Raw genomic sequence first — 25,366 nt, 5'->3', positions numbered from 1 at the left:
TTGACCCTGCATCTCCATTCACTACCTTTCAATACCACAATTTAAGTTACTTTAGATGTGCGATATATGGTCTAGGGCGATGCTTCGCGCGTTCAGTGTTTTTCCATTCTTTAAAGATGGAGAACTCTCGTATTCTAGAGCTGGCCGCCGTCATAAACAGATCTGTCAAAGCTGTGCATGAGTCGCTTGTCAAAGAAACTTTTCCTTTTCCGTCCTTTGAGGCAAATGCATCCGGATCGCTACCAGAGGGTCTGTTGGAGAACCAAGACGCTGTGCTTGACGCAACCGCAGAGCTTCATGATCTCTTTCTTGGTCCCCTCAATCTGCTATTTCGTCACGGTGGGGTAGGTGACACTCATAAAATGCGAAGAGTAACAGCTCACCATGTCTATGTAAATAGCATAACAATATGCTCTGTCTACAAGCTATCACTCGATTCGATATTGCAAAGAAGTTCACCGTGGGAGAGCAAGTCTCATATGCACACCTGTCGAAGTCGACAGGGCTCAACGAGCAGCTACTTCGGCGCCTTCTCCGTCATGCCATGATGATGCGAGTCTTCTCGGAGCCTACAAAAGGTCTCGTGGCACATACCGCTGCATCTAACCTTCTAGCTGAACCGTGCATGCACGATTGGATGAAAACAGGTCGCGAGGAAATGTGGCCTGCGGCAACACGAGTACGTATTTTCGTTTGCTGTTTATCCTGAGGCTGAAATGTTATTAAGTCATGGATGCAGTGGAGAAGTGGCCGGCTTCACCAGGAAGTCAATGAAATTGTGAGTTTCGTATTTTGGTTGACGCGTCCATGATGATTTCGATCACCAGGGTTACTGACACGTTGCCTAGGGTTATGCTCTTGCTAACGACACAGGAAATTCCATATATCAAAGTATTGGCTCGGATCCACGTCGTGGGGCGCAATTTGCGAACGCCATGAAGGCATATACCTCAAGATCTGGTTTTGAGGTTTCTTATATCATCAACAATTATAAATGGGATGGTTTGGTTAAGTGCTTGGTGGTTCATATCGGCGGAGGAAGGGGTCATGTCGCCATCCCTCTAGGCCAGAGATACCAGTCTCTTCACATCATCGTTCAAGATATGCCGTAGGTCATCGAAGGCGCAGCCTCCGATCTTCCAGCCGAACTACCATCTCGAGTAAACTTCATGGCGCATGGTTTCTTCGCAGAGCAGTCGGTCGAGGCAGATGTCTATTACTTCCGCTGAATTTTCCACAATTGCTCTGATAAGTACAGTGTACAGATACTTCGCTGTCTCAGACCGGCGTTGAGGCACGACACTCGGGTCGTGATCCAGGATACATGCTTACCCGAGCTTGGAACGATGGCGCAGTGGAGAGAAAAGGACTTCAGGTATGTACATGAATACTACCTCAAGTGCGGACTTGAACATGCTAGGAATCTTTGACTCCCGGGAGCGCGACCAGGACGAATGGAAGCTTCTGTTTCAAGAAGCGGACCCTCGCTTTGATTTCATTGGAGTTGAAGAGCCTAGAGGATCGGCTTTGGCAATTATCGAGGCTCGTTGGAACTATTTTCAATCAAGCTCTTAATCTTATTGTTTGTTTTAAGCACATGGCGTCCGAGTCTCCTGGACTATAAACTCGCCCATGGAATTTCTCAATCACACACTATCGGGCCGGTCCGTAGTTCGTACATGCACCCTGACTTCCAAAGGATTCCGTAAAAGCTCCTTCGTCAAATCGTTGCATACATACACACACTCTCTAGGTAATCTCTGCGCCAGTATTGTACATTTTCTTGTCTAACCCGAGCCTTTTTACCCATCATTTTAATCCCTAGAAATTGAAGCCACAGTAACTCAACCCTGATAGAGAGGGGCTCGGAGTTCAATCCGGGAGACTTCATAGGTAATCCGTAGACAAGACAACGCTCTCAATGGTCCGCAATGGTAGTCCTGGACCTCGAAATAAGCCATCGTGAGGCTACAAAAACGGGTTAATTTTGGTCTAGAAGTCGCACGGATCCAGACCAAGTTTCTAGCTGACCTGGCTAATTCATAGAGATAGTTTTTCGCCAAATCTTATTGGACACTTAGAGAGTTACTACTAAATTCATTGGGAACTCATACGTATACACCCTTTTTTGATACATGTGCGTCCCCTCAGATCAGGTCAGTGTGCGCGACTATTACAGTAGTCGGCAGTGAGTAGTATATGCGCGCTGAGAAAGAAATAGGAAATAGCTATGGAACTTGCACATGATTAGGTGAAGATCTCTCCATTCCTCCGCATAGCTCGCCTCGATTGCCATGTCACACCTAACTTTTTCTTGCTTAGCGAGGAACCCTTCGGAGGTGTCATTCCACGGACATATGCAAAGGTGTGAGGCACAGTTTTGAATGCATGTCAAAGTTTCTGTGTTTGGAACTAATTATACAGAAAATACTCGACTGCTTCAATAATCAAGGGTGTTAAAGTTTCTCTTCGACGCAGGTCAGAGTTGCCGTTATACCAGGAATTTCTGCAGGAAACGGGTTCGACAACTCAAATGAGTAGAGATGCGTGGGGGATTTTCTTGCCGTGTTTCAAGGCGAATCTGCCGAAAATTGGGTCCACTACTTCAATAGTCAAGGGTGTGTGAGATTTTAAGACACTTCTGCAGGAAATCAATCCAAATGCTCCAATACTCCAGGTTGTGGAAGGTTTCCTTCAATGCAGTTCAAAAGTCGCTGACGCTAAAGCGCAAACCCGATGTGAGAAAAGAAGAAGCACCGCAACACCATTGTACCAGCGCCAATAGGAATCGACCCTATTACGAACTAAATCCCTCTGAACGCGACCCACAACCACGGTTCGTGCCCCCGCACGAAGAATGTGGCCTTCAACGGGGTCTGGTAACCGTCCAGGCGCGCCTGGACGGTGACCCACGCTAAGCCCTACCCTAAGCCCTACCCCCTATCATCAAATATCGAAATTCGATATTTTCGCTTTATAAATAGAAGAATATTATAAGAGCACCCCCCGTAGGGCCTTCGTAGGGCCCCCGTAGGGGACTCGTTATCGAGCCCCGAAGTTAGACACCCCTATTTGGATCTAAATATAAACCCCCCGTAGGGGTACTGCTAACGATTTATAAAAACGCGAAGCGTCGCGAATTTTTCGAGAATATTTATTATAGCGAAAAATTCGAGTTTTAGAGATAGTTATTATTATTAAGAAGACGGTTATTAACTTATATTAAATATATTCTTTATATATATAAATTTAGCTAATAAATACGATAAACTTAAATTTAAAGTAATCTAATAATTATCTCGAACGGTTACCCTTAGCAAAAATTTAAGCGACTTAAAATTTTCGATTTTTTTTATTCGAAATTATTGTAGCTATAATTTCGATAATTTCGAATAATAATTTTAAACGATAATTTTAAACGATAATTTCGAGATAAAAAAAATTTAAATTCTCTAGAAGTAAATATTAATAACTATTCTATATATTAATATATATATAAAATAAGAATTCTTTTCTTTATTAATATACTTACTTATTTTTATTTATTATTTATTTTTATTTATTTTTTATTTTCTTTTATTTTAATATATATAAAGATACTATAAAATTGTTACGGATTCCTTGCCAAGGCACTAGTGGCTTGGCACTACGCACATATCTGCCAGCAGGCCATATTGTATTCTATATCTTTATTACATATATCAATAGAATACGTACCTATCGAGGCCTCGTTAAAGATCGTTCTTAACAAAAATTAAATCTACTTTTTTATTCTTATATTATATTTTAAAGCTTTTTTTCTTTATTATATAAAATACTATAATCTATTATATAAAATATTCTATTTTTAAAAATATCTATAATTTATAGATATTATAAACGTTATTTTTTTAAATAAATTTAATAACTTAGTTATTTATTATATTTTTATTATATATATTTTTTTTATAATAAATTTATAAATAATTCGAAAAATTCGAGATTTATAAATATTTTAAAATCTTCGTTATAACTCTATAATTATCTTAAAATTTTTAAAATAATTCTATTATTATTAATTCGAAAATTTCGAAAATTTTAAGACTCTAAGAGATAATTTAAAATTTTCGCGATAATTCTATAATTAACTTAAAATAATTTTTAAAAATACTATTATTAATTTAAAAATTTCGAAAATTTCGAGACTCTAAAAGATAATTCGAAATTTTCGCGATAATTCTATAATTAACTTAAAATAATTTTAAAAATACTATTATTAATTTAAAAATTTCGAAAATTTCGAGACTCTAAAAGATAATTCGAAATTTTCGCGATAATTCTATTATTATTAACTCGAAATTTTCGAGACTTTAAAAGATAATTCGAAATTTTCGCGATAGTTCTATAATTAACTTAAAATAATCTTAAAAATACTTTAAAATTTTCGAGATCTTTATAAAGTATTATTAAATATTTAATATTTAATATTTATAAGTTATTTAAATCTTACGCGAAAATTTCGCAATTATAATATAAGCGCGGACGCTATTCTACTTCGGAGTGGCTGACTAAGCGAATGTTCCCCGTCCCGCGTCTGGACGGTTACCAACTCACGGGAATAACCACTTCCTGCTGCTGCACTCAAGCCAGACCAGGTTACAACTGGGATTCGAACCCACGACCACGGGAAACATCGGTAATCGGGCTATTGGCGCTGCCAGAAAAGAAGAAGCACTGCAACATCATTGTACCAGCGCCAATAGGAATCGACCCTATTACGAACTAAATCCCTCTGAACCATATGAGGGGTGTAGATGTATCAAAAAGTGGTGTACAAGAAAAGAAGAAGCACCGCAACACCATTGTACCACCGCCATCAGAAATCGAACCTAATACTAGATAGAGCCTCCGCGAAACACATCTCAGCCTCTTCCACCAATAGTCGACTAGTCTACTAAGTACATATATCGGACTAATAAACAGCTAAATCAGACCGGTCTGGACCGTCGAGAGCGGTGAGATAAGACGGGTGCACGGGTTGGGGAAGAGGTGTAATGGGTAACAAAGATCACGTCATCCGTTGAACTGTAGGTGGGGTATGTCGTATGAGTGGCGGCGTCGAGGTATTCCCAACACTAGCCACCTACAGTAGATACATGAATCAACCACGCCAAGGCGCTAAGCATTCATTCATAAGTATTTCCCTGGCGCGCAAGCCGGTAAACCATCTGACCCTAGCCTAATCACGTTCGGATTACAGAATGTAACGCTGCCCCTCAAGCAGCACGTCATCTTACGGCCGAAGTATGCAAGCTCGAAACACTGCAGGTAACCCCCTGATTTTCACCTTCTCTGATAGCAGGTGCTTCTGCGACAATCGTGCAGGAATGATGGTGTGCACGGCACACACTGCGAGCAAGATGGCTCGTCGCTAAATGTCTTTTCCTTGCTTTCCTTGCAGGGTATCGGAGTCATCCTCATTGTAGGGCTATTCGCGTAAGTGGGGAGTGGTAAATCACTTCCTGTGTTATAGAGAAGCAGTTGATGGTGTGTTGGCTGGCTCCAAGTTTTGTCAACCGTGTACAATTACGGCCGCTTTTTTCATCCTTGCCTTACAGAGGTTCACTTTCTTCACTACTAGTGTGCGCTAATGGCTTTGCAGCATCCCAAATTTCTCCCCACATAGCCTCACATCTAGCCTATGAAAGTTGTAGGGGACTCTCCATTTCGAAATGGTAAATCGCGGAGAACTTCTACGTATTTGGATCATTGTCTATCGCATACTGGATTTGAATGCATGACCTTAGCTTCTGGTAACCTGCTCTTGCTTAGAAGCTCTCACGCAGTCACAATGCATCTCAATGGCTTAAAAGATCTCTTAATATCACGAGCAAGCGGGAACAGGCCTCGAAGCCTTATCATTTACCGGTCTGGGGAGACAACTAGTGGCTACAGCGTGCAATACGACAAGCTGCTGTCGCTAGCTCTATCCAACAGCCGACACTTTACATGTGTCAAGGGATTCAAGCAAGGCTCTGTTGTCCTACTCCACTTGGATAACCATCTCGATAATATCATATGGTTTTGGTCAGTCCTTTATGCCGGAGGTGTTCCTGCAATGTCAACCCCATTCAGCAACGACACGAAACAACGCGAGAGACATATATGCCATCTTCACACTCTACTGCGAGACCCGATCTGTCTGACTCGGCTCAACCTTTTAGACGACTTCACTGATCAGGAAGTCTTGAATATCCATACTGTCGAGACTTTGCTCTCCACGGAGGCTTCGGACATATGCGCACTCACAGTTCTGAAATGTTCCTCTGAGACAGAATTGGCTTTGTTGATGCTCACATCCGGCAGTACTGGAAATGCAAAAGCCGTTGGTCTAAGCCATGAACAGATTCTTACTGCTATTACGAGTAAATCCTCCGTCAAGGATCTTGACCCTGGGAAGCCGTTCCTGAATTGGATAGGACTGGACCATGTGGCCAGTATGGTGGAGATACACCTGCAAGCTTTGTACCTCAACGTGGACCAAATTCACATCCCCAGTTCAGAAGTACTCTCGGACCCACTGTTTTTCCTCGAACTCATTAGCAAGCACAGTGTGGCGAGATCCTTTGCTCCCAATTTCTTTCTTGCAAAGATACGGGAGGAGACGGAGTCTGAGCCCGAAAATGCCTATCTACGGCTAAAAGAGTTAGACTTGAGTTGTTTGAGATTCCTGGCGACTGGTGGAGAGACTAACGTAGTCGACACGTGTGATGCCATGTCAAAGCTACTTTGCAAATACGGCGCGCCCAAGAACGCGATCACACCAGGGTTCGGAATGACCGAGACTTGCGCTGGTGCAATCTTCAACTGTCAATGTCCGGATTACGACCTGGAGAATGGGTACGAGTTTGCCTCTCTTGGCACATGTATGGCGGGTGTCCAGATTCGTATAACCGTACCGGTCGAAGATGACGAGACAAGAGTAGCTGTGCCGAACGAGGCTGGCAACCTTGAACTGACAGGACCTGTAGTGTTCGGAGAATACTATAACAATCCTTCCGCCACAGCCGAAGCGTTCACTCGAGATGGCTGGTTCAAGACTGGAGATCGGGCCTTGATTGATACGGCTGGTCAGCTTAACCTCGTAGGACGTTGGAAGGATACCATCATCGTTAATGGGGTCAAGTATCTTCCTCATCAAATAGAGACCGCAGTTGAAGGGCTTTCATTACCTGAGATCGTGCCAGGCTACATTATATGCTTTCCTTATCGCTCAAGTGGAATGGAAACAGAGAATATCTGCCTTGTTTACTCTCCTAACTATCCGAGCAACGACGTCCATTCACGAATCAATGCCCAGAAAGCCATTGTGCAGGTAGTCATGTTGCAGACTGGTGCTTGCCCATATATCTTACCACTTGATAGTCTCTTACTACAGAAGTCTACACTAGGCAAGTTTTCGCGTGCGAAGATACGAAAAGCAATGGAAAACGGCGACTATAATAAGCACAAGGAAGAGAATGACGCTCTGATCCAAACTTACCGGGCCTCCCATTACGTGCCGCCAGCCAACGAGATGGAGCGGTTGCTTTTGAATGAGTTTGCCAACACCGTGGAGCTTTTTGAAGAAGATTTTGGGGTGGAGAAAACGATTCTTGAGATGGGCGTCACGTCATTGCATCTAATTCGACTGAAACAGCAGATTGAAAAGCGCTTATTGATCGATGAAGTCCCAATAGTCAAGATCATGGCTTACCCTACTGTGCGATCTTTGGCAAGAGCCATATATGACACCCACGGTCCAAGGAAATACGACCCTGTGGTGAGACTGCAACCAAATGGGAGCAGAACGCCATTGTGGCTAGTCCATCCCGGCGTTGGGGAGATTCTCGTCTTTCTCGGCCTCGCCAAGTCTATATCAGACCGACCAATATTCGCACTGCGGGCCAGAGGTTTCGACGGAGAGCCATATTTTGAGAGCATCAACCAGGCCGTGGCGGTCTACCATGCCGCGATCAAAACTCAACAGCCGAAAGGTCCCTATGCGCTAGCAGGCTATTCCTACGGTACAATGCTGGCTTTCGAAATCACGAAAGTTTTGGAGGCCAGTGGTGACGAAGTGCGCTTCCTTGGGTCTTTCAACCTACCTCCACACATTAAGTCGCGAATGGAGCAGCTCAATTGGACACAGTGCCTCTTGCATCTGTCCTACTTCCTAGGCTTAATTACAGAACAGCATGCAGACAACGCAGGCAATAAGTTCGAGAGACGATCGAAACAAAACGCCCTGGCGTATATAAAGTCTAGTGCAGATCCAGCGCGCTGGGCCGAGCTTTCCTTGTCCCCGGAGAGCCTGTCGAATTGGGCGAGTTTAGCCTTCGGCCTGCAAAGCATGGCCAGGCTGTACGAGCCGTCAGGTCTTGTGAAAACGATGGATGTCTTCTACGCCACGCCATTGAAAGTGCTCGCGCTTTCTCGGAAAGAATGGCTTGATGGCCATTTGAGGAAGTGGACCGGATTTGTGGATACGGAACCTCGCTTTCATGAGGTCGAAGGGGCGCACTACACCATGATTGGGCCGGATCATGTCTTTGGCTTTCAGAAAAAGCTCAAGAGGGCGTTGAAGAATAGGGGGGTTTGAGTACGGGGCTTTCATGCGAGCGGCACAGCGTGTTTTACATTGTACGTTTCAAAAGTGGTTTCGGCCGTTGCAATGGCCAAGGGTTACCACAGTGAATCTGTGCTAGAGAGATTCAACCTATTACTTTCCGTCCTAGCTAGACCCACTTTCCAGCAACTCGCCAAATTCGTTATTTCAGCAACCAATAGTCTCAGGAGTTGGAGCCGAAATTGGCTGCTTGAGTCCCTATTCAGAGTCCGTGACCCTGCCATTTTACGTCGCAGAGTGTTCCATCTGATTGAATGATACAATTTATGCTTCGAATCCCTCATATTGGACCATGCTCCTTTGATCTATCTCTCTCATCCTCTAAATCGGACACACATCCAATGGCTATCAAGCCTAATGTCTCCGCTTTCATCACATGAACCCGGCTCAGACAAACTTTTGGCGAAAAGAAATCCTGCTGCTCACAGTTGAAAGTCTCTATGTTTTTGAGACTCGTAAAGCTACAACTGCAATTTACTTCCGGCAGCGCGCCTGCTCAGGCAGCGCGGTGACCGTGCAACTGTCCCTCCTAATTGCTTGCGCTGGAGTACCTTGGCGTGGATTACTAGGAGGTATGTGTTCCCTCTTTGGCAAAACATATATTCTCCAACTCACGCCAGTGGCCTAACTTGACCAACACTGAGGACCACATTCCAAGTCCTGGCTGTCTGTAAGTCAGCGATGCCTGCACCCACAACTGTAAGAAATTTCGCACTCAAACGTCCCCATTGATCCCGCTCTTCAGACATGGCTCGACTCTCGATGGTGATCTTGTCAACAACATGGCACAGAGGCCGCAGCACGGTTGCCAGCATTTCTCTTCGTTTCTCCTCCCTCCATTTCTGATCTTTCCATATTTGCGCCGTGGGTGGTATGCTTCTGTTAGTACCGCCCATTAGCGTCCGTATCGATTTTACGTCAAGCTGCCTGGATCGAGAAAGATGCGGGACTCAAGTAAGTGTCGCACTGGTTTTGCGACTCCTTAATCTGCTGGAACTCGCTGCGGAAATACACTCACTCAGATACGATGGAAGTGCCACAACGGTCGATTGCAACCAAAGTCTTCAGGTATCTCCCTTCCTGACCTCGTTTCGCTTGACGTAAGGTATTCAAGAACCACTCACTTCGCCGCTGCGTGTGCCGGTGCAAGAAGAACGCTGTGTGGGTTGGCGAGAGCACTAAATCTCCGATTTCGACTTGTAAATGTTGCATGCGGCCTAGATGTTTCAAAAGGCTTGGTGTGCTCTCTAGCGGGCTGAGTAGTGAGAGCAGGAAGGTGTTGTTGGCGTAATAGTACTCGAGCATTTCATGAAAAGTTTGCCAACAAGAGCGAATTATTCCATTTCGTAGAGATTTCACCATTGCCCCGGAAGCTATTTTGACGACAGCGTCGTTTATGAGGAGATGGGAGTATATTTGATGGCGCAGTTCCAAGGGAACGGTTAGGAAGGCCGGCTTGGAGGACATTGTTGAAGGATGGAAGATAATAGCAGACGATACCAGCAGCAGCGGAGTCGGTCTATGATATTTGATGATATTGCTATAGCACCTTAATCTCACAAGAAATTAAATCCTTTAACACATGCAATAGCTATGTGTCTCCTGATGGCACTCCATGTAATTGCTTGTTAAGAGCGAGGGTAAGGATTCAGGCAGCGGTAGGCTGCAATGTCACGGTTGATCACGATGAGTTCAACGAGATTTCAATCGATCTCAAAATGATATAACATTTCCGCAATCTTCAAAACAATCCATACAATTGGTATACAACAAACTTGCCATGTTTTACTTACACTTACTGGAATCAAAAATAAGACAGACGGTTGTGGGAGTCAAATCGCTATGCCAAGAAATGGCATTCTTTTTGCATACGCTAAATATAGATACCCGTCCTAGCGGCTTGGCAGCCATCCAACCAGAAATTGTTTTGCTTTCATGTTTCCCGTGATTTATTGACAAGAGCATTAGAGAGTCGATAGACATTGTTTCTGGTGCCAGTCATATCCAGTCTGGAAGGATTTCTACCGCTTCGACTGTGACTTTGCCCGGCAGCTCCGTGCCTGGACTACGGCTCAAGGTCCCTGTGACAAGCGCGAACGCAGCGAACCAAAGCTCAATGTTCAGTCTTAAGATTCGATGGTTCTTTCCCTCAATTTTGAGCCATATATATACAGAACCACTGGTACTGGAAGCGCAGCAAGTGCTACGAACGCCAACAGTGAGCTTCCCCAGCCGTAGTCCAAGCTTTCAAAGACTTTGAAGCCGAGGATGGTGAGGAAGCATCCCATAACGCCTCTAGCGACGGCATTTGCAGCCAGGGCACTAGCTGCATAAGTCCGGAATGTGTCGACAGTATACACTTGGATCGAGACGTAGGCGATCTGCATACCACAGCTGAAGATGGCCGCACCAAGAAGTGGCAGAACCCAGTGGGCGCGTGCTTGTGCGCACCAACCGAAGAGAAACAGGCCGACGGGTATAAGTATCATTCCGAAGAAAAGGAGAGGCAGTCGAAACTCAGGTCTCCCTTCGCCATTTCCGAAATGAGTAGCCATCCACTTACGCGAGCGGTTGAGGCCAAAGATCCCAATTAACGTGGCCCACACAAGGCCAAGGCCACCGCCAAGGTATGCAAGACCATCTAGACCATGTTCCCACTTGTATGAGAACAACCCAAATTCGGGGATGGGACCATAAAGGAGCGGGAGGGTGGTGAGCTGGATGAAGAATATCCCGACGACTAGTGATGTGTAAAGGCTCAACACCGTACATATTGGGACTGTGAACAACATCCGGAACGGTCTGGTCATGGCGTGGAGAAACAGCTCCCGTGGCCTAATTCCGTTTTTGACTCGGTAGGTGCTGTCCCCAGTTTCCTCGCGAAGCTTCTTAGCCTTCCACTCAAACAGTACAGGCTCGTAGGTCTCTCGGAGGAGACAGAAAGATAGCGTGTTCATTGGAATAGATGCCATTGTCATGAGCCAGAGCAGCCATCTCCAATTTCCAGTCAGCTCCAGGAGGAATGCCCCAATGACGCCTCCCAACACAGGGCCACCTTGAGGCCCAAGGCCATAGACTGCTTGCGCTTTGCCGCGCTCCTTGGGTTCAAACATGTCGCTGACAATGCCAGCACCAAGCCCAGGTCCTGCTGATCCGGCCATTCCGGTAGCAAATCGTAAGAGAGCCAGCGCCGCCATGTTCGGTGCGACTGCACATCCTGCATTCAGGATCGTAAAGAGGAAGAAAGCCGTCAGGAAGACGATTCGTCGTCCATATAGTTCAGAGCATGGCGCAAGAAATAAGGGTCCCAGACCAAGTCCCAGTACGTATACAGCGACGGGAAGACTAGGCAAGTACACATTGGTGACGTGAAAATCGTCTGCTACGGTCAGGTCTGTGACGGCCAGGAAGGTCGAGGCAACGGGTGAGATAGTTGCTTGAGCACTTATGATGAGCACGTTGGTCCATTTTCGGCCTTTGCTCCAGTTTCGAGGGTTCTCAGGGTCTTTGGGCCCCTTCCATGACTGCGAATATCCATCAGCCGTCAGATGCTATGTCAAGTGTTCTTGGCATGCTCACCACTGTCACATCGTGCTTATTGGGAGGCAAATGTTCCATCAGAGCCTGGCATTGGACGTCTTTTCAACTCAACGGAAGAGACCACATGTCGCTTCTAGGTAAGGCTCGGGTTATAGCTGTGCACAAACACAATTTCTCGAAGCGCTATTGATGAATACGAGTGTCCAGGAAAGTCAACTATACCATTGACATGGATCTCGATGGATTTGCAAACCATATGCTGGCGAAAGTAGTACACGATTAATTGTTGGGTGACTCTCCACCAGCCCGTGATTTTAATGCGAGCCAGGCTTGCTGAAATGCATGCATATCCGTCGTCCGACATCACCATCGCATCTTCAAAGGTAAAAAAGTTAAAGTGTCTCAAGAATGATAAGTCGTTCCGGCCCTCGACCCTAGCAAGTGGTGGCGAAAAAGCATATCTGACCGACTAACCATTTATGGCCAAAACCGTTTTCGAAGGCTGAATTCCAACATCTCTCGCGACAGGATGAGGCTGACTTTCAAAAAGAATGAAGAGAACAACTTTATCAATCAGAGTTTTCTTATCATCAACTAGGCACCGTTGTTTATGCACGATGATTGTCGATCAGGATATTTTAGGTATGTCGAGCTCCCGTTGGGCCGTGGATTTGCAACCAAAATCGCGTTCAACTTATTTCAGGAACCGTACTATAGCTTTTTCTTCCCTCAACCACTTTTGAGAGAGGTCTGTACGTCTGTAGCATGATGACTCAATTACATGCAGTTTCCTATCTTGTCAAGCACTACTCGTTGGTGGCTTGACTGGAAATCTTTCCAAACGTCCCGTATCCGAATTTTGCTCAGTAATAGTCCTCGAGCGCTCTACGTGATGCACCAATCAAATCGTGCTGCGAGCTTTTTCTCATGAAACGTCTCTCCTTTATGAGTGGCTGGGCGCTTGCTAGGCCTTCTCAACGTATCATTAAGTTTTGAACAAGCTCGAGACGGCGCCTGGAGCGATAGATATGGCAAGGTACTTTACATTGACAGCAGATCTCTGAAGATGATCACCGCTAGAGCGGAGGTTTCCCCTCACTGACCTTCCTTTCGTACACCATGGGTCTGGTAGGGATCATTTGATATTTATTATGGACCCATGGGTGGCTTCCTGGCTCTCGAACATTTCTTTCTTTGACCCCGTATCACCGTGCCAACATCCAATCTCATATTTGCACCACATAAGTTCACTTCGTCTCCTTCATCTTCAATATGATCTCTTCAACTCGAATGAGAAGAACAATGGCATCCCTAGTACCTGATTTTTTGATGGCCTCTCCTGAAGGCTCTAAGCCTTCTGACATGGTATTTTCGACATGCAGTGAACTCGTATATCGAATGAAGAAACGACTGTCATCCATTCTTCCGGAGTATCTTCCGGAGTCACTCGGTGGATTTCCGGCCCCACCAACACCTTCTGGCTTCCTCAAAGTCACAGACTCTCGCACTGGCAATCACTACGAAATACCCATCCGACGCAACGCGGTGGAAGCGACTCAGTTCAAGCAGATCCGAGCACGCGCTGACTCGAAAGCCAAAACGGACAAAACTGAGGGTGGTCTTCGCCTACTTGATCCTGGATATCAAAACACCGCTGTAGCATCTTCCGAGGTCACTTTTGTGTTAGTACACTACGCCTGTAGACCTGATATGCACTTGAGCAGACGCTGACTCTGTGAACCTTTAGGGATGGCACTGAGGGTAGCATTCACTACAGACAATACGACATCTCTGAGCTTGTAGGGACCAAGCAGTTTGAGGATGTCACGTACCTGCTCATCTGGGGCAAACTACCATCGCCAGAAGAGAAGGAAATGTTCAAAAAGCAACTAGCATTGGCAATGCACCCGCCGCAGATGGTTTCAGATGTGATTCATGCCTTCCCGTAAGTACCGAACTCGTATGATTTCGCTTCCGCAGCTCATCAATTCCACAGCTCAAATACGCCCATTGTTACCATGATGATTGCCGGCCTCTCTGCCTGGACTGGGTCAGATCCTACGGTCATCCCGGCCTATATGGGCAAAAACATCTATCAAGGACACCTGGACTTGGTGGACAGTCAGATCATTCGACTGATCTCCGCGCTAGCTACGGTCATCGCAATGTCATTTTGTCGTATGCAAGAGAAGCCCTTCACGCCCGCGGACCTCAATGGCTCTTTCATCGAGAACACGCTCCGTATGATGGGATTCGTCGAGGACGAAACCAAAAAACCTAATCCTAAACACGTCGAGTGCCTCGAGAAGCTTTGGGTGCTCTACGCAGATCACGAACTGACGAATTCTACTGCCGCTTTTCTACACGTCGCCTCCACGCTCGCGGACCCATTCAGCTGCACGATTGCTTCCCTCACAGCTGCGTATGGACCACTTCATGGAGGCGCGATCGACACCGCATTCAAAGTCATCCAGAACGTCGGCAAGCCGGAGAATGTGCCCCAGTTGATCGATGATGTCAAAGCCAAGAAATGCCGGCTCTTTGGCTACGGTCACCGAATCTACAAGACTGTTGATCCCCGCAGCGTTATTATTCGGGAGTATGTCCGCCATGACCGTCTCGATATCTCCTCGCTGATCATTCTGCAGGCTACTCGACGAACTCAAAGACGAGGATGCCGCTCACAAAGAATTCCTAGCCACCGCTCTGGAGATCGACAGAATCGCGTCCGAAGACCAGTATTTCACCTCTCGGCATCTGAAAGCAAATGCCGATCTCTACGGTAGTTTTGTTTACATGGCTCTGTAAGCCTGACCTCTTCCCCTTCCGCGTTCCCCGCACGTTTAATGCGCTTTGACTAATAAACATTGTTCTAGCGGATTTCCACCAGAGATCATCCTGCCTTTGGCAATGATGTCAAGATGTCCGGGGGTCATGGCTCACTGGAGGGAAGCGATGAACGGAAACCCCCGCCTTTGGAGGCCGCAGCAGATCTACACTGGTGCATACCACTAAGGGGAAATGCGGAGAGGGAGGCCTGGTATTGGTGTCAAAGCGTTATGGTTTGGACACGGTCTTTACCTTATGCAGGCGTTCATGGATTGGATGGAGGTCAGAGGCTTCTGATGTAAGGTGATTGTAATAAGCACATCGTGGGGTAATGGGTAGTCGAGAGAGCCTTACGATTCAAGTGTCTGTGGTGATGTCAACGGTGACCCGCTGAATCACTCCTTCCATGCTGCTTCTAGGACTCGATTGTGAGAGATCATCCTATTGCTTTATTGATTCTGGCATGGCGTATTGGCATTGGCGAAACCATCATAGAGATGACGGAGATACAATATAGATCGACATAGACTTGGATAGACTTGGACATAGACACGCACTTAGACGGCAATAGTCATTAATCCTATGGTATGATCATATTCCCATGATAAGATTGTCGGAAGTTCTCCACTCCATCTTAGGTACCGGTCCTGTAGAAATTACTGCTTCTCAGCTGGATGTCATGACCCTTAGCGATTAGCGCCTTTCCCGATTCGGCAAGCTTCTGGAGGTTTGACCCTGAAGAACGCCTGGTGAGCCGCAAAGCTAATCCTGACCTCGTCCCCCACACCCTCTACAAATGAAGACCAGGTTCACAACATTAACAAAACCACAGATACACCGCGAATTCATTCATGGCAACTGTTCGGGTCGTCTGGAGTTGCCAAAGTGAACAGTGTTTGCGCCAGGAATGCCTGTGGGTGGGGTCAAGGCATGCGCGAGACAATAATGGGTAGTCAATGGGAGATAGTGGAGAGTTTCGAATCCGCCAGGGCTCTCTGGGGATGTGGGATCTTTGATTTTACCTACCAAACAAGACGTTTTCCCTCCTGAAATCTGTTATCATTCATAACGCCATCAGCAATGATATCTGTCAATGCAAGTCATCGATTGCGATAAGGAAAATGCCCAATATGATGCCGAAGATGTTCAACATACCGGTATGATCAATCATGTCACGACGAGATCGCAAGATTTTGAGCCGCATTGTTGAATTTGACCCCTTGCTGCCTGCTACGGCGGTACTCGGTAGCTTTTTCGCAACATGTTGGCTACAACCCACCAGAGTTGGGACGGCGGCACGTTGGAAACACTGCTTCCACCCAGGCCGGCACCCATCATGACTGCGAATAGCATCACGAAGAAAAGTCCCAGGCTGGCACTGTTGACATGGCAGAGGTCTCCGCAGATAACAGCGCTCGCTTGCCATATGACCAGGTCCTCGTCGATATCGTTAGCTACGTCTTCCACTACGACGTGATCAGCCCGCGAGCATGGGAGCGTGCCAAAGTTGCTCTGTTCGACGCTTTGGGATGTGCCTTCGAGACGCTCAAGAAGAGCCGAGAAGCTCGGGATCTAATTGGGCCTGTTGTTGAGGGCACCATTGCTCCAAATGGCTTCAGGCTACCGGGCACTTCTTTACAGCTGGATCCTGTCAAGGGAGCGTTTGATCTAGGGAGCTTGATACGATATCTGGACCACAGCGATGCCTTTCCGGGGGCAGAATGGGGTCACCCTTCAGGTGAGACAGACGAGAAACAAACTCAATTGGACCTGCGCTGAACGTCCTTTACAGACAATATTGGCGCCATACTGGCCGTCGCAGACCACCTCAGCCGTACCACCACATTCCCACCCTTGACTATGCGCACAGTCCTTCAAGCCCTCATCAAAGCCTACGAAATCCAAGGTTGCTTCCAAATACGTAACGCTTTCAACCAGCACGGCCTCGATCACACCATCCTGGTCCGCATCGCCTCTACAGCCGTCGTTGCCCATCTCCTCGGTCTATCACAATCGCAAAGTCTCGCCGCCCTGTCTCATGCCTTTGTCGATGCCGGGCCTCTACGATCCTACCGTCAATCGCCAAATGCGGGACCACGCAAAGGCTGGGCAGCTGGGGATGCCTGTATGCGGGCTGTTCACCTTGCATTACTCGCCAAGAAGGGACAGCCAGGCGCACCAACTGTGCTCACAGATCCAAAGTGGGGCTTATACACTTCGCTTCTACATGGCAAAGAGTTCCAGCTTCCCAAGCCCTTCGCTACCTGGGTTGTGGAAAGTGTATTCTTCAAGATACACGCAGCAGAAGGCCATGCTGCTTCAGCCGTGGAAGCTGCCCTCACACTCGCCCGGCAAATGCGCTCGAGAGAACCACCCTTGGATATGTCGATCGCAGATGCTATAAATCATGTCCGTGTGCGAACCCAGAAAGCGGCTATGATCATCATAAACAAGCAGGGACCACTGCACAATGCGGCTGATAGAGATCACTGCATGCAATACATGATCGCTGTAATACTCTTGAAGGGCAGCATGATCACGTCCGCCGACTACAGCGACAGCTCGCCTTGGGCGACTGATTCAAGGGTTGAGGTTCTCAGGAGGAAGATTGAGCTGGTGGAGGATGAGCAATTTACGGCCGATTACCACGATGACAAGAAACGCAGTGCGGCCAATGCTTTACAAGCCACGCTCCTTGGCGAGGTCATGGAAGAGGTGCTGGTGGAGTATCCGATGGGGCACCCGTGGCGGGATGATACTTCTGGCTTGGTCCGCCAGAAGTTCGAAGAAAATGTGAACGGATTATTCAAGGGGAGGCAGGCGGAGGAGATCATAGGCTTGGCGGAGTTGGGGGTGGAGGAGTTCGAATATATGGGGGTGAAAGATTTCATGGATACGATGGTTCTCGCTGAGGAGAAAGAGAAAGAAATACCCCCAGTCAACGACGCAGGATTGACGCAAAATACCTCCCATGATCTCGCCATGGCTGAAATCCCGCCCGTGGACGACCTGACAATCGACATGCCCGGCTTCACACCGCAGCAAGTAGCCAGTCTGGAAAACATGATGAACGCCACCATCAAAGCCGCCTTGGACGAGCGACTCGGCGCCAAAACACCAAAGACTGGAACGCTCGAGCGCGCCCCTGGTGACTCAGCGGTCGATCTCAACGACAACGACGACGCCACTCCGGTCGATCCCATCGATGAGAGTCGGCCCGTCGAGAAAGCTCCCGCGGACTCCCTGACCATCGAGATGCCCGGCTTTACCGAGCAGCAAGTGGCGAGTTTGGAGAGGATGCTCAATACCACCGTCAAAGCTGCGCTGGATGAGAGGCTTGGCCCTCGGGCGGATGCTGGGATGGTGAATGGGGACTCGTCCAAAGACGACGTTGATATGGCGGATGAGAGTATTTCTCCGAAGGGTTCGCTGGTCGATCACCTTGGGGTGAACGGCGTGGAGGACGGGTCGAGATTTGCTTGCTGAGTTGGCATTGTCTGGTTTTCGTTCAATACCCGTCCCGGTGGTTTATAGAGAAGCATCACATCCAACACCGACACTTCGGGCGGATTGCTGGCCCATTTCGTTCGGGTTGTTAAGCAGTGGTGCATGAATTTGAATGCGCGGTCCATATTCATCATATGTTTTTGTACCGATCCATAGCCCATCTGATCCATATATGCTATCTGAAATTTACTACCACCACCGACCAAGTCCATCAATCAATCCCCAACCACCATCTCCAAAATCTCCATCACCTGCCCCCTCTCCCTCAACGGAACCGGATTGGACCGACAATACCGATCCCTCAAACTGCCCTCCGCCAGCGCCGGCAACTCTTCGCGTCCGACCCCCACCTCCTTCAACGACCTCGGCAGGCCCAACTCCCGAACGACGGCATCCAGCACGGCGCCCAAGTCGGCCGATTCGCGGTCGAGGCCCCTCCGGGCGAGGACGGCGGCGACGGCGGCTTCGCCCCACAGGACGCGCAGGACGGCGTCCTGCTTGGCCGCGTTGACGGGCCGGTTGAAGCGCATGACGGCGGGCAAGAGGACGCAGCTCGTGTCGCCGTGGCCGACGCCGAGCGGGCCGAGCTGGTGCCCGATGCCGTGGCTCGCGCCCATGGGGACGCGCAGGAGGCCGCAGCCGATGGCGTCCCGGGCGCCGAGCAGGCAGCGCATGCGGGGTGCCAAGTCCCGCGGCGCCGTCTTCGTGGCCAGCAGGCCCGGGACCAGTTGGCGCAAGCCCTTCGCGGCGGTGGCGTCGCCTTCGGCCGTGGAGGCGGTGCTGCAGATGGCCTCGACGCAGTGGTCGATGGCTCTGACGCCCGTGCTGAGCCAGATGGGCAGGGGGGTCGTGGTGCTCAGTTCTGGACTCAGGATCACGAGGCGGGGCCCGATGGAGAGGTGCTGGAAGGAGTGTTTGTGCTTCGTTGCGTCGTTGGTGGCGCCGGCCAGGGGGGTGTATTCGCCCGCGGAGAGGGAGGTGGGGATGCAGATGATTGGGATGGTAGCCGGGAGGAGCGGATGGCGTAGGGACGGGGAGTCGAAGTAGAGCGTTTCGAGGTCATCGAGGGTCGTAGCGTCGTTGGCGAGGGCGAGGGCGATGACTTTGGCCGCATCGGTCAGACTGCCGCCGCCGAGGGTGACGAGGATGTCCGCGTTCGCGGTTTTAGCTTCGTGGACGATTTCGAGTATGTCGGAGTAGTGGGAGTGGGGTTTGACGCCCTTTCTGATTCCGACGACGGCACCGTCGCCGATTTCAGACTCGAGAGCGCTGACGAGGGTGGGGAGGTCAGAAGTGTTGCGGCTTAGGGCGCCGGAGGCTAGGATGTAGACGCGGCGGGCGTGGAAGGTTGAAGCGACGTGGTGGGCGCAGGCTTTGGGGTATGGAGTGCCGTAGGAGATATAGGGGGACTCGTGGGGAGATTTGCCGGGGGCGAAGGCGGGGAGGTAAGTTTCGTCACCTTGGTGGGACATGGTGGTGTATATTGGAACAAGTATCTTTGAGAAGTAAGATCTGTAGCCGCGGTCTTCTGAATGAACAGTTGAGCTAGCAAGTAGGTAGCACTAGATGTGATACTCGAAATCGAAAGTCTAGAAGAGAAACCGTTATTTTGTTTTGAGTTCAAGAAAAAACACAAAGAGGATGAATTCGAAGTAGAGACTTGCTGTCAGAGTTTGAGAAACGAAATTTCGGACTGATATCTTGTATGTAATGGTCTCACAATAGGAATAGAATACTACCTTAATTATGAAGACTTCTTTAAGTACAGTGAAGGCCGTTTATCAAGTATTCGGGACGCATGATGTTGTGGGTAGGCTGGAAAGTAGGCTGGCACAATGGCAATTGTCCATAGACTTATCAATGATGTCAGGTTGGAATGTAAGAAAACCGATAAGCTCGAACGATTATTTGTTACTGTTGGAGCTTACGCGAAGGATATGTCTGCAGTTTCTACAGGCGCGTAGAAATCGCACCCTTCGAGCGGAGACGTTACGTATATGTAAACTACCACAAGAGACAGGACGGCGCAGAGTATCTGGTAGAGAACTTGGAGGTAGATAGTCTCAACAATTGTATCCGCACTTTGAGGAAATCACAGGAGGGAAAGGTTTACTAGCAGTGGGTTGGAGAAGATAGGTGCGATCATGCCTCGACGTACGAGTACGAGCTGTAAGGCTGCTCGGCACACCTTCCGCGTTTACTTGAAATCTTTCACTGTTTTCTCCAAAATCTGTGATCGACCTTGGACCACGCCAATGCCCATATTTCTGCAATGACAGAAGCACCGGCCAGTGCGGTATTGAATGACGGAAATGACCATACGAAGAAGTCGAAGAAGAGGAGGCGAGAAGATATACTGAAAGACGCCGTCGGCAATGGCGATTTTGGCGGCAGCAAACCTTCCAAAGAGGAGCGGAGAGAGGCAAAAAGGCTGAAGAAATTGGGCGAAGAGCCAGGCGCTGGTCCAGAGACAGATGAGGTTCTGCAATTAAATGGCAACGTGGGTGAAGTCGAAAAAGCTGCCGCCAATGGAGACCAAAGCGAGAGCAAGCTCTCGAAAGAGGCGCGAAAGGAAGCAAGACGATTGAAAAAGCTGGCGAAGGAGCAGGAAAATGGTCATGCAGTAGCTGAACAACTGCCATCAAATAACAGCGTCAATGGAATAGACAAAGCTTCGGATAAAGCTACTCTGAAGGCGGAGAAGGCACGCTTGAAAGCGGAGAAGAAGTCAGCGAAGACGGAAAACACTGATGGTGGATCGCAACCAAATTCTACCAAAGGCACATTCGATTCAGGCTCGGGCTATGTGGAAGACCGGGTCCTCGCTGCGCTCCCCCAATCTGAAATCGACGACTTTCTCTCTACTAATTTCATCACAATCAGCGATCCAACCTCCTCAACCAATCTCCGCCCCATAACCCAGTTCTCCCATCTCCCCACTCACCACACCACTTCTCCGTCGCCCTTTACCGCCTTCAAAAGTCCGACCCCAATTCAATCAGCCGCCTGGCCCTTCCTTCTCTCGGGCCGCGACGTAATCGGCGTTGCAGAGACTGGCTCTGGCAAGACCCTCGCCTTCGGCGTCCCATGCATACGGTCTATAACTAGCTCATCCAGGACGAGAGGCTCACCAGCCAGAGCAGTCATTGTCTCCCCAACCCGCGAACTTGCCGCACAAATCCACACTCAGATGGAGACTCTCGCCTCCCCTGCCCACCTCTCCACCGTCTGTGTCTACGGCGGCGTTCCCAAAGACCCGCAACGCTTGGCCCTGAAAACCGCACACATAATCGTCGCTACCCCAGGCCGACTGAACGATCTTATAAACGAAGGCTCTGCCGATCTCAGCAATGTCAATTACGTGGTTCTCGACGAAGCAGACCGCATGCTCGACAAAGGCTTCGAAGAAGAAATCCGAAAAATCATCGCCACCACTCCCACAAAAGGCCGCCAGACCCTCATGTTCACAGCCACCTGGCCCCCTTCCGTCCGGGACCTGGCATCCACCTTCATGAAAACCCCCGTCCACATCTCCATCGGCGCCGACAACCCCACCGGCGAACTTCGCGCCAACACCAAAATCACCCAACTCGTCGAAGTCGTCGACCCGCGGCAGAAAGAGACGCGCCTCCTGCAACTCCTGAAACAACACCAAGGCGCCGGAGCCAAGAAGAACGACCGCATCTTGGTATTCTGCCTCTACAAAAAGGAAGCCGCGCGCATCGAAAGCTTCCTCAGCGCCCGCGGGATGAAAGCCGCCGGCATCCACGGCGACATGTCGCAGGACAAGCGCACCGCGTCCCTCTCGGCCTTCAAAACGGGCACCTGTCCCCTCCTCGTCGCCACCGACGTCGCCGCCCGCGGGCTCGACATCCCCGCCGTCAAGGCCGTCATCAACGTCACCTTCCCGCTCACGGTCGAGGACTACGTGCACCGCATCGGCCGCACGGGGCGCGCGGGCGCGGACGGGTTGGCCATCACGCTGTTCACGGAGCACGACAAGGCGCAGTCGGGGGCCTTGATCAACGTGTTGAGGGCGGCGGGGCAGGAGATCCCGGAGGAGCTGTTAAGGTTTGGGACGACGGTCAAGAAGAAGGGTCATGAGGCCTATGGGGCGTTTTATAAGGGTCCAGGCGTTGGGGGGAAGAAGGAGGGGACGAAGATTAAATTTGATTGATTGATGGTGTTGACGATTTGGCCAAGCATTGGAATCACATTTGCAATCGCCAGATGCACAGGTATATAGACGGCTGTTGGCAATGTTCTTGTATGAGCGTCTAGTTAGAGCAGTCGAACCGAATCAACGGTTGAATCTAGCTAGCTATGTTTCTTTGCACCAACATCGTCACCTCTTTTTGCGAATCGTCGTAGCATGGGAAACCTCTCAACCAACCCGTGCGGCACGAACTCCGAGAAGAAGTCCCGCTCGAACGTTACAACTCCAAGCACACACACACCAGCCACCAGCCCGCATCGGACCAATTCCCCCAAACCACCCTTATGCCGCGTCCCCGTCTCCGTAACCATGAGCGCCGCTCTCGCCGCAACCCCCATTGCCACAGTTCCCGTACGGGGCAACATATCTCTCAACGTCAAACCCTCCCCATCATTCACACTCCTCATATACCCCTGCACGAAGGCCCAACTCCACCAAATCCTCAGTCCCATCGTCACCGCATTCGCAACCACCAACCCCTTCGCACCCATCTCGAAGACCCTAAGTACCAGGAATCCCGTGCCAGCAAATGCGCCGAAAAAAGCGACCTTCCAGACAGTCTGCCTAGTGAGTTGTGGATCGGTAGCAACGACGCTGACGAAGGCTTCTAGGATGCCATTGATTGCGAGGAGAGGGATATAGTAGCAGTACGTGGCTAGTACGCCCGGAGCTTCTGTATGAGTCCAGCGGCTGCCGGCGACGAGGCGGAGCAGGATGGGGGCGAGGGGTGGGCCGAGACATGTGGCGAAGATGGAGAGGAGGAGGTAGAGCCGGAGGAGGGTAGTGAGGTGGTGTTTTGCTTGGGAGAGAACTGCGTTGTCTTTAGACTTGGGGGTGGTTTGAGAAGCCGGCAGACGGCCGAAGAGTGAGCGGGAGGATTCTTCTATTGGTTGGAGGATGATGCGGGCGAGGAGACCGCCGTAATTGGAAGCTAGGGCGTAAGCACCTTGGGAGGGGAGGGATGCGAATGTTGCGATGAGGTAGCCATCGCCGTATGTGAGTAGCTGGTTGAATATGTTTTGGCCATAGAGAGTTGCCGTCCGCATGATGAGAGGGCGGGAGAAGCGGGAGATGAAGTAGCCTGTGCTTGATGCAATGGGTGTAGCAAGGAGCGACACTGCGTTTTGGGCGCAGATAGGATAGACGTTTGAGAGGTAGAGAACATTGAGAGTGATGGCGTATCCAAGCTGGCCAGCGGCGAAGGGCAGAACGCCGAGATTACGGCCGCTCATGCCTACCCACATTGATATTGAACAGCTTATGATAGCCCTCGTGAAGAATGCCAGAAACTCGGCTGAAGCACGAGTTGCGTACATCATCTCTTGTCGGGCAACGTTGAATGAAGGCTCATTCAGAAGCTCAATGACTGTAGCAAGAGCGTAGATGTAGACTGAGCTCTCCAGGTGATGAGACTCGAGGACCGCTGTGCCGGCTTTCCGCAAGTACAGCCAGGTGAAAGCAACAGTCAACGGGAGACCAATGGCGATCGCTGCGTGCGAGAGATTGACAACCTCCTGCATCCTCCTAGTCGATCCATAGCTAATGGCTACGTTGCCAGAGCCCTTCTTCTTCTTCTCCCCTCCAACCCCTTCTGCGGTCTTTTTCTGTTCATCATCACTTGGTTTATATTGGAGTGCGTTGCGGAGACTCTCACGAGAAAAGTATAGCGTGGAGATGGAGAAAAGCTCTAATTGGGCAGAGAGCCCGAGGATATGAGGAGATAGAAAACGTAGCAAGACCTGGTTAACGATGAAGGTGAGGGCCCGGCATCCTATTTGGAGGAGGATAAGGAACGAAGCGCCCTTCACAGATTTAGAGGGAAGGGAGTCGAGGGTTGAAGTCTGTGTGACAGTCTTCTCCTTCACAACGTTAGTTTTGGCTTCTGACATGACCAGCACTGGATCGAGGAGAGATGGATACTTACCTTGAGGAAGAGGAAGTATCGCATAAGACGTGAAGAGAAAGTCCATTTGGCCTGTCGCGCATTTAAGATTGTCCTCGACTGAAGATATCGAGATCCCAGAAAACGACCTTTCATGAGAGCCTCGACGGCTTGCCTGACGATGACCGGTTACTTTCAGGAATGACGCGCTATTTCCTTCTAGATATAGTTTGATTACTTATCTAGCCTATTCTACAAATAATCTTCCCCTCTCGTCTCGCTATTTTGAGTCTCCATCAACTGATGCGCTTGGACGACTATCCTCCCTAGACGAACGTAAAGAGCAGAGCACCCCCGAAAGGGTAGCAAGGGTAGCAAGCCCGCCCCAGTGATACCCCCGGAGCTAGCGTCAACAATGCTGAAGTTACCCCCTCATACCCCAGAGACGCGTCAAGCTGCTTTCTCGTTAGACACACCTTACTGAATAGCTGAAGAATTCGACGCGTACTGGCCTTTGGTAGACAATTTCTAGATATGCAACCAACTACGCGAACCCACCAACAAACGAATCAGGCATCAGCTATCCTATTGGTGGTATCGTTTATATAAAGTAGAACCAGAAGTGCCACCGGGGTGGCACGCGCATGGAGGATACGGAGTAGATAGCACCCCGATGGATAGCCAAGAAACCCCTAATGAAACTCCTCTATAGCGACAAGCGAGGTGTCCCTGAACCCCCCATAGT

The 25,366-nt window shown here is 49.3% G+C and overlaps 8 protein-coding genes across 8 annotated transcripts; 5 read left to right on the top strand and 3 right to left on the bottom strand.

The window, feature by feature from the left end:
- Positions 1-116: 116 nt before the first annotated feature.
- HO133_008190 (uncharacterized protein) lies at positions 117-1,575 on the top strand (the record flags this gene model as incomplete). Its single annotated transcript, XM_037299058.1, has 6 exons — positions 117-344; positions 401-679; positions 740-778; positions 849-1,019; positions 1,259-1,375; positions 1,441-1,575. 6 exons carry the CDS (start codon positions 117-119, stop codon positions 1,573-1,575), a joined length of 969 nt encoding a protein of 322 aa, XP_037156394.1.
- Positions 1,576-5,830: 4,255 nt separating this feature from the next.
- HO133_008189 (uncharacterized protein) lies at positions 5,831-8,620 on the top strand (the record flags this gene model as incomplete). The annotated part of the gene is made up of 1 exon (XM_037299057.1): positions 5,831-8,620. The coding sequence occupies one exon, from the start codon at positions 5,831-5,833 to the stop codon at positions 8,618-8,620; it is 2,790 nt and encodes a 929-aa protein (XP_037156393.1).
- A 2,153-nt stretch (positions 8,621-10,773) lies between these two features.
- Positions 10,774-12,265, bottom strand: HO133_008188 (uncharacterized protein; the record flags this gene model as incomplete). Its single annotated transcript, XM_037299056.1, has 2 exons — positions 10,774-12,171; positions 12,227-12,265. 2 exons carry the CDS (start codon positions 12,263-12,265, stop codon positions 10,774-10,776), a joined length of 1,437 nt encoding a protein of 478 aa, XP_037156392.1.
- A 1,224-nt stretch (positions 12,266-13,489) lies between these two features.
- Positions 13,490-14,995, top strand: HO133_008187 (uncharacterized protein; the record flags this gene model as incomplete). Its single annotated transcript, XM_037299055.1, has 4 exons — positions 13,490-13,869; positions 13,935-14,132; positions 14,184-14,786; positions 14,836-14,995. 4 exons carry the CDS (start codon positions 13,490-13,492, stop codon positions 14,993-14,995), a joined length of 1,341 nt encoding a protein of 446 aa, XP_037156391.1.
- A 1,407-nt stretch (positions 14,996-16,402) lies between these two features.
- Positions 16,403-18,502, top strand: HO133_008186 (uncharacterized protein; the record flags this gene model as incomplete). Its single annotated transcript, XM_037299054.1, has 2 exons — positions 16,403-16,754; positions 16,809-18,502. 2 exons carry the CDS (start codon positions 16,403-16,405, stop codon positions 18,500-18,502), a joined length of 2,046 nt encoding a protein of 681 aa, XP_037156390.1.
- Positions 18,503-18,738: 236 nt separating this feature from the next.
- On the bottom strand, positions 18,739-19,995 carry HO133_008185 (uncharacterized protein; the record flags this gene model as incomplete). The annotated part of the gene is made up of 1 exon (XM_037299053.1): positions 18,739-19,995. One exon carries the CDS (start codon positions 19,993-19,995, stop codon positions 18,739-18,741), a length of 1,257 nt encoding a protein of 418 aa, XP_037156389.1.
- An 800-nt stretch (positions 19,996-20,795) lies between these two features.
- Positions 20,796-22,700, top strand: HO133_008184 (uncharacterized protein; the record flags this gene model as incomplete). The annotated part of the gene is made up of 1 exon (XM_037299052.1): positions 20,796-22,700. The coding sequence occupies one exon, from the start codon at positions 20,796-20,798 to the stop codon at positions 22,698-22,700; it is 1,905 nt and encodes a 634-aa protein (XP_037156388.1).
- A 140-nt stretch (positions 22,701-22,840) lies between these two features.
- Positions 22,841-24,628, bottom strand: HO133_008183 (uncharacterized protein; the record flags this gene model as incomplete). Its single annotated transcript, XM_037299051.1, has 1 exon — positions 22,841-24,628. One exon carries the CDS (start codon positions 24,626-24,628, stop codon positions 22,841-22,843), a length of 1,788 nt encoding a protein of 595 aa, XP_037156387.1.
- Positions 24,629-25,366: the final 738 nt, after the last annotated feature.

This window comes from Letharia lupina, assembly GCF_014066315.1.
Source record: "Letharia lupina isolate WasteWater1 chromosome Unknown contig_4, whole genome shotgun sequence".
NCBI lineage: Eukaryota > Fungi > Ascomycota > Lecanoromycetes > Lecanorales > Parmeliaceae > Letharia > Letharia lupina.
Note: the sequence above shows the minus strand (reverse complement) of the source record. Positions and strands in the feature narration are given on the sequence as shown.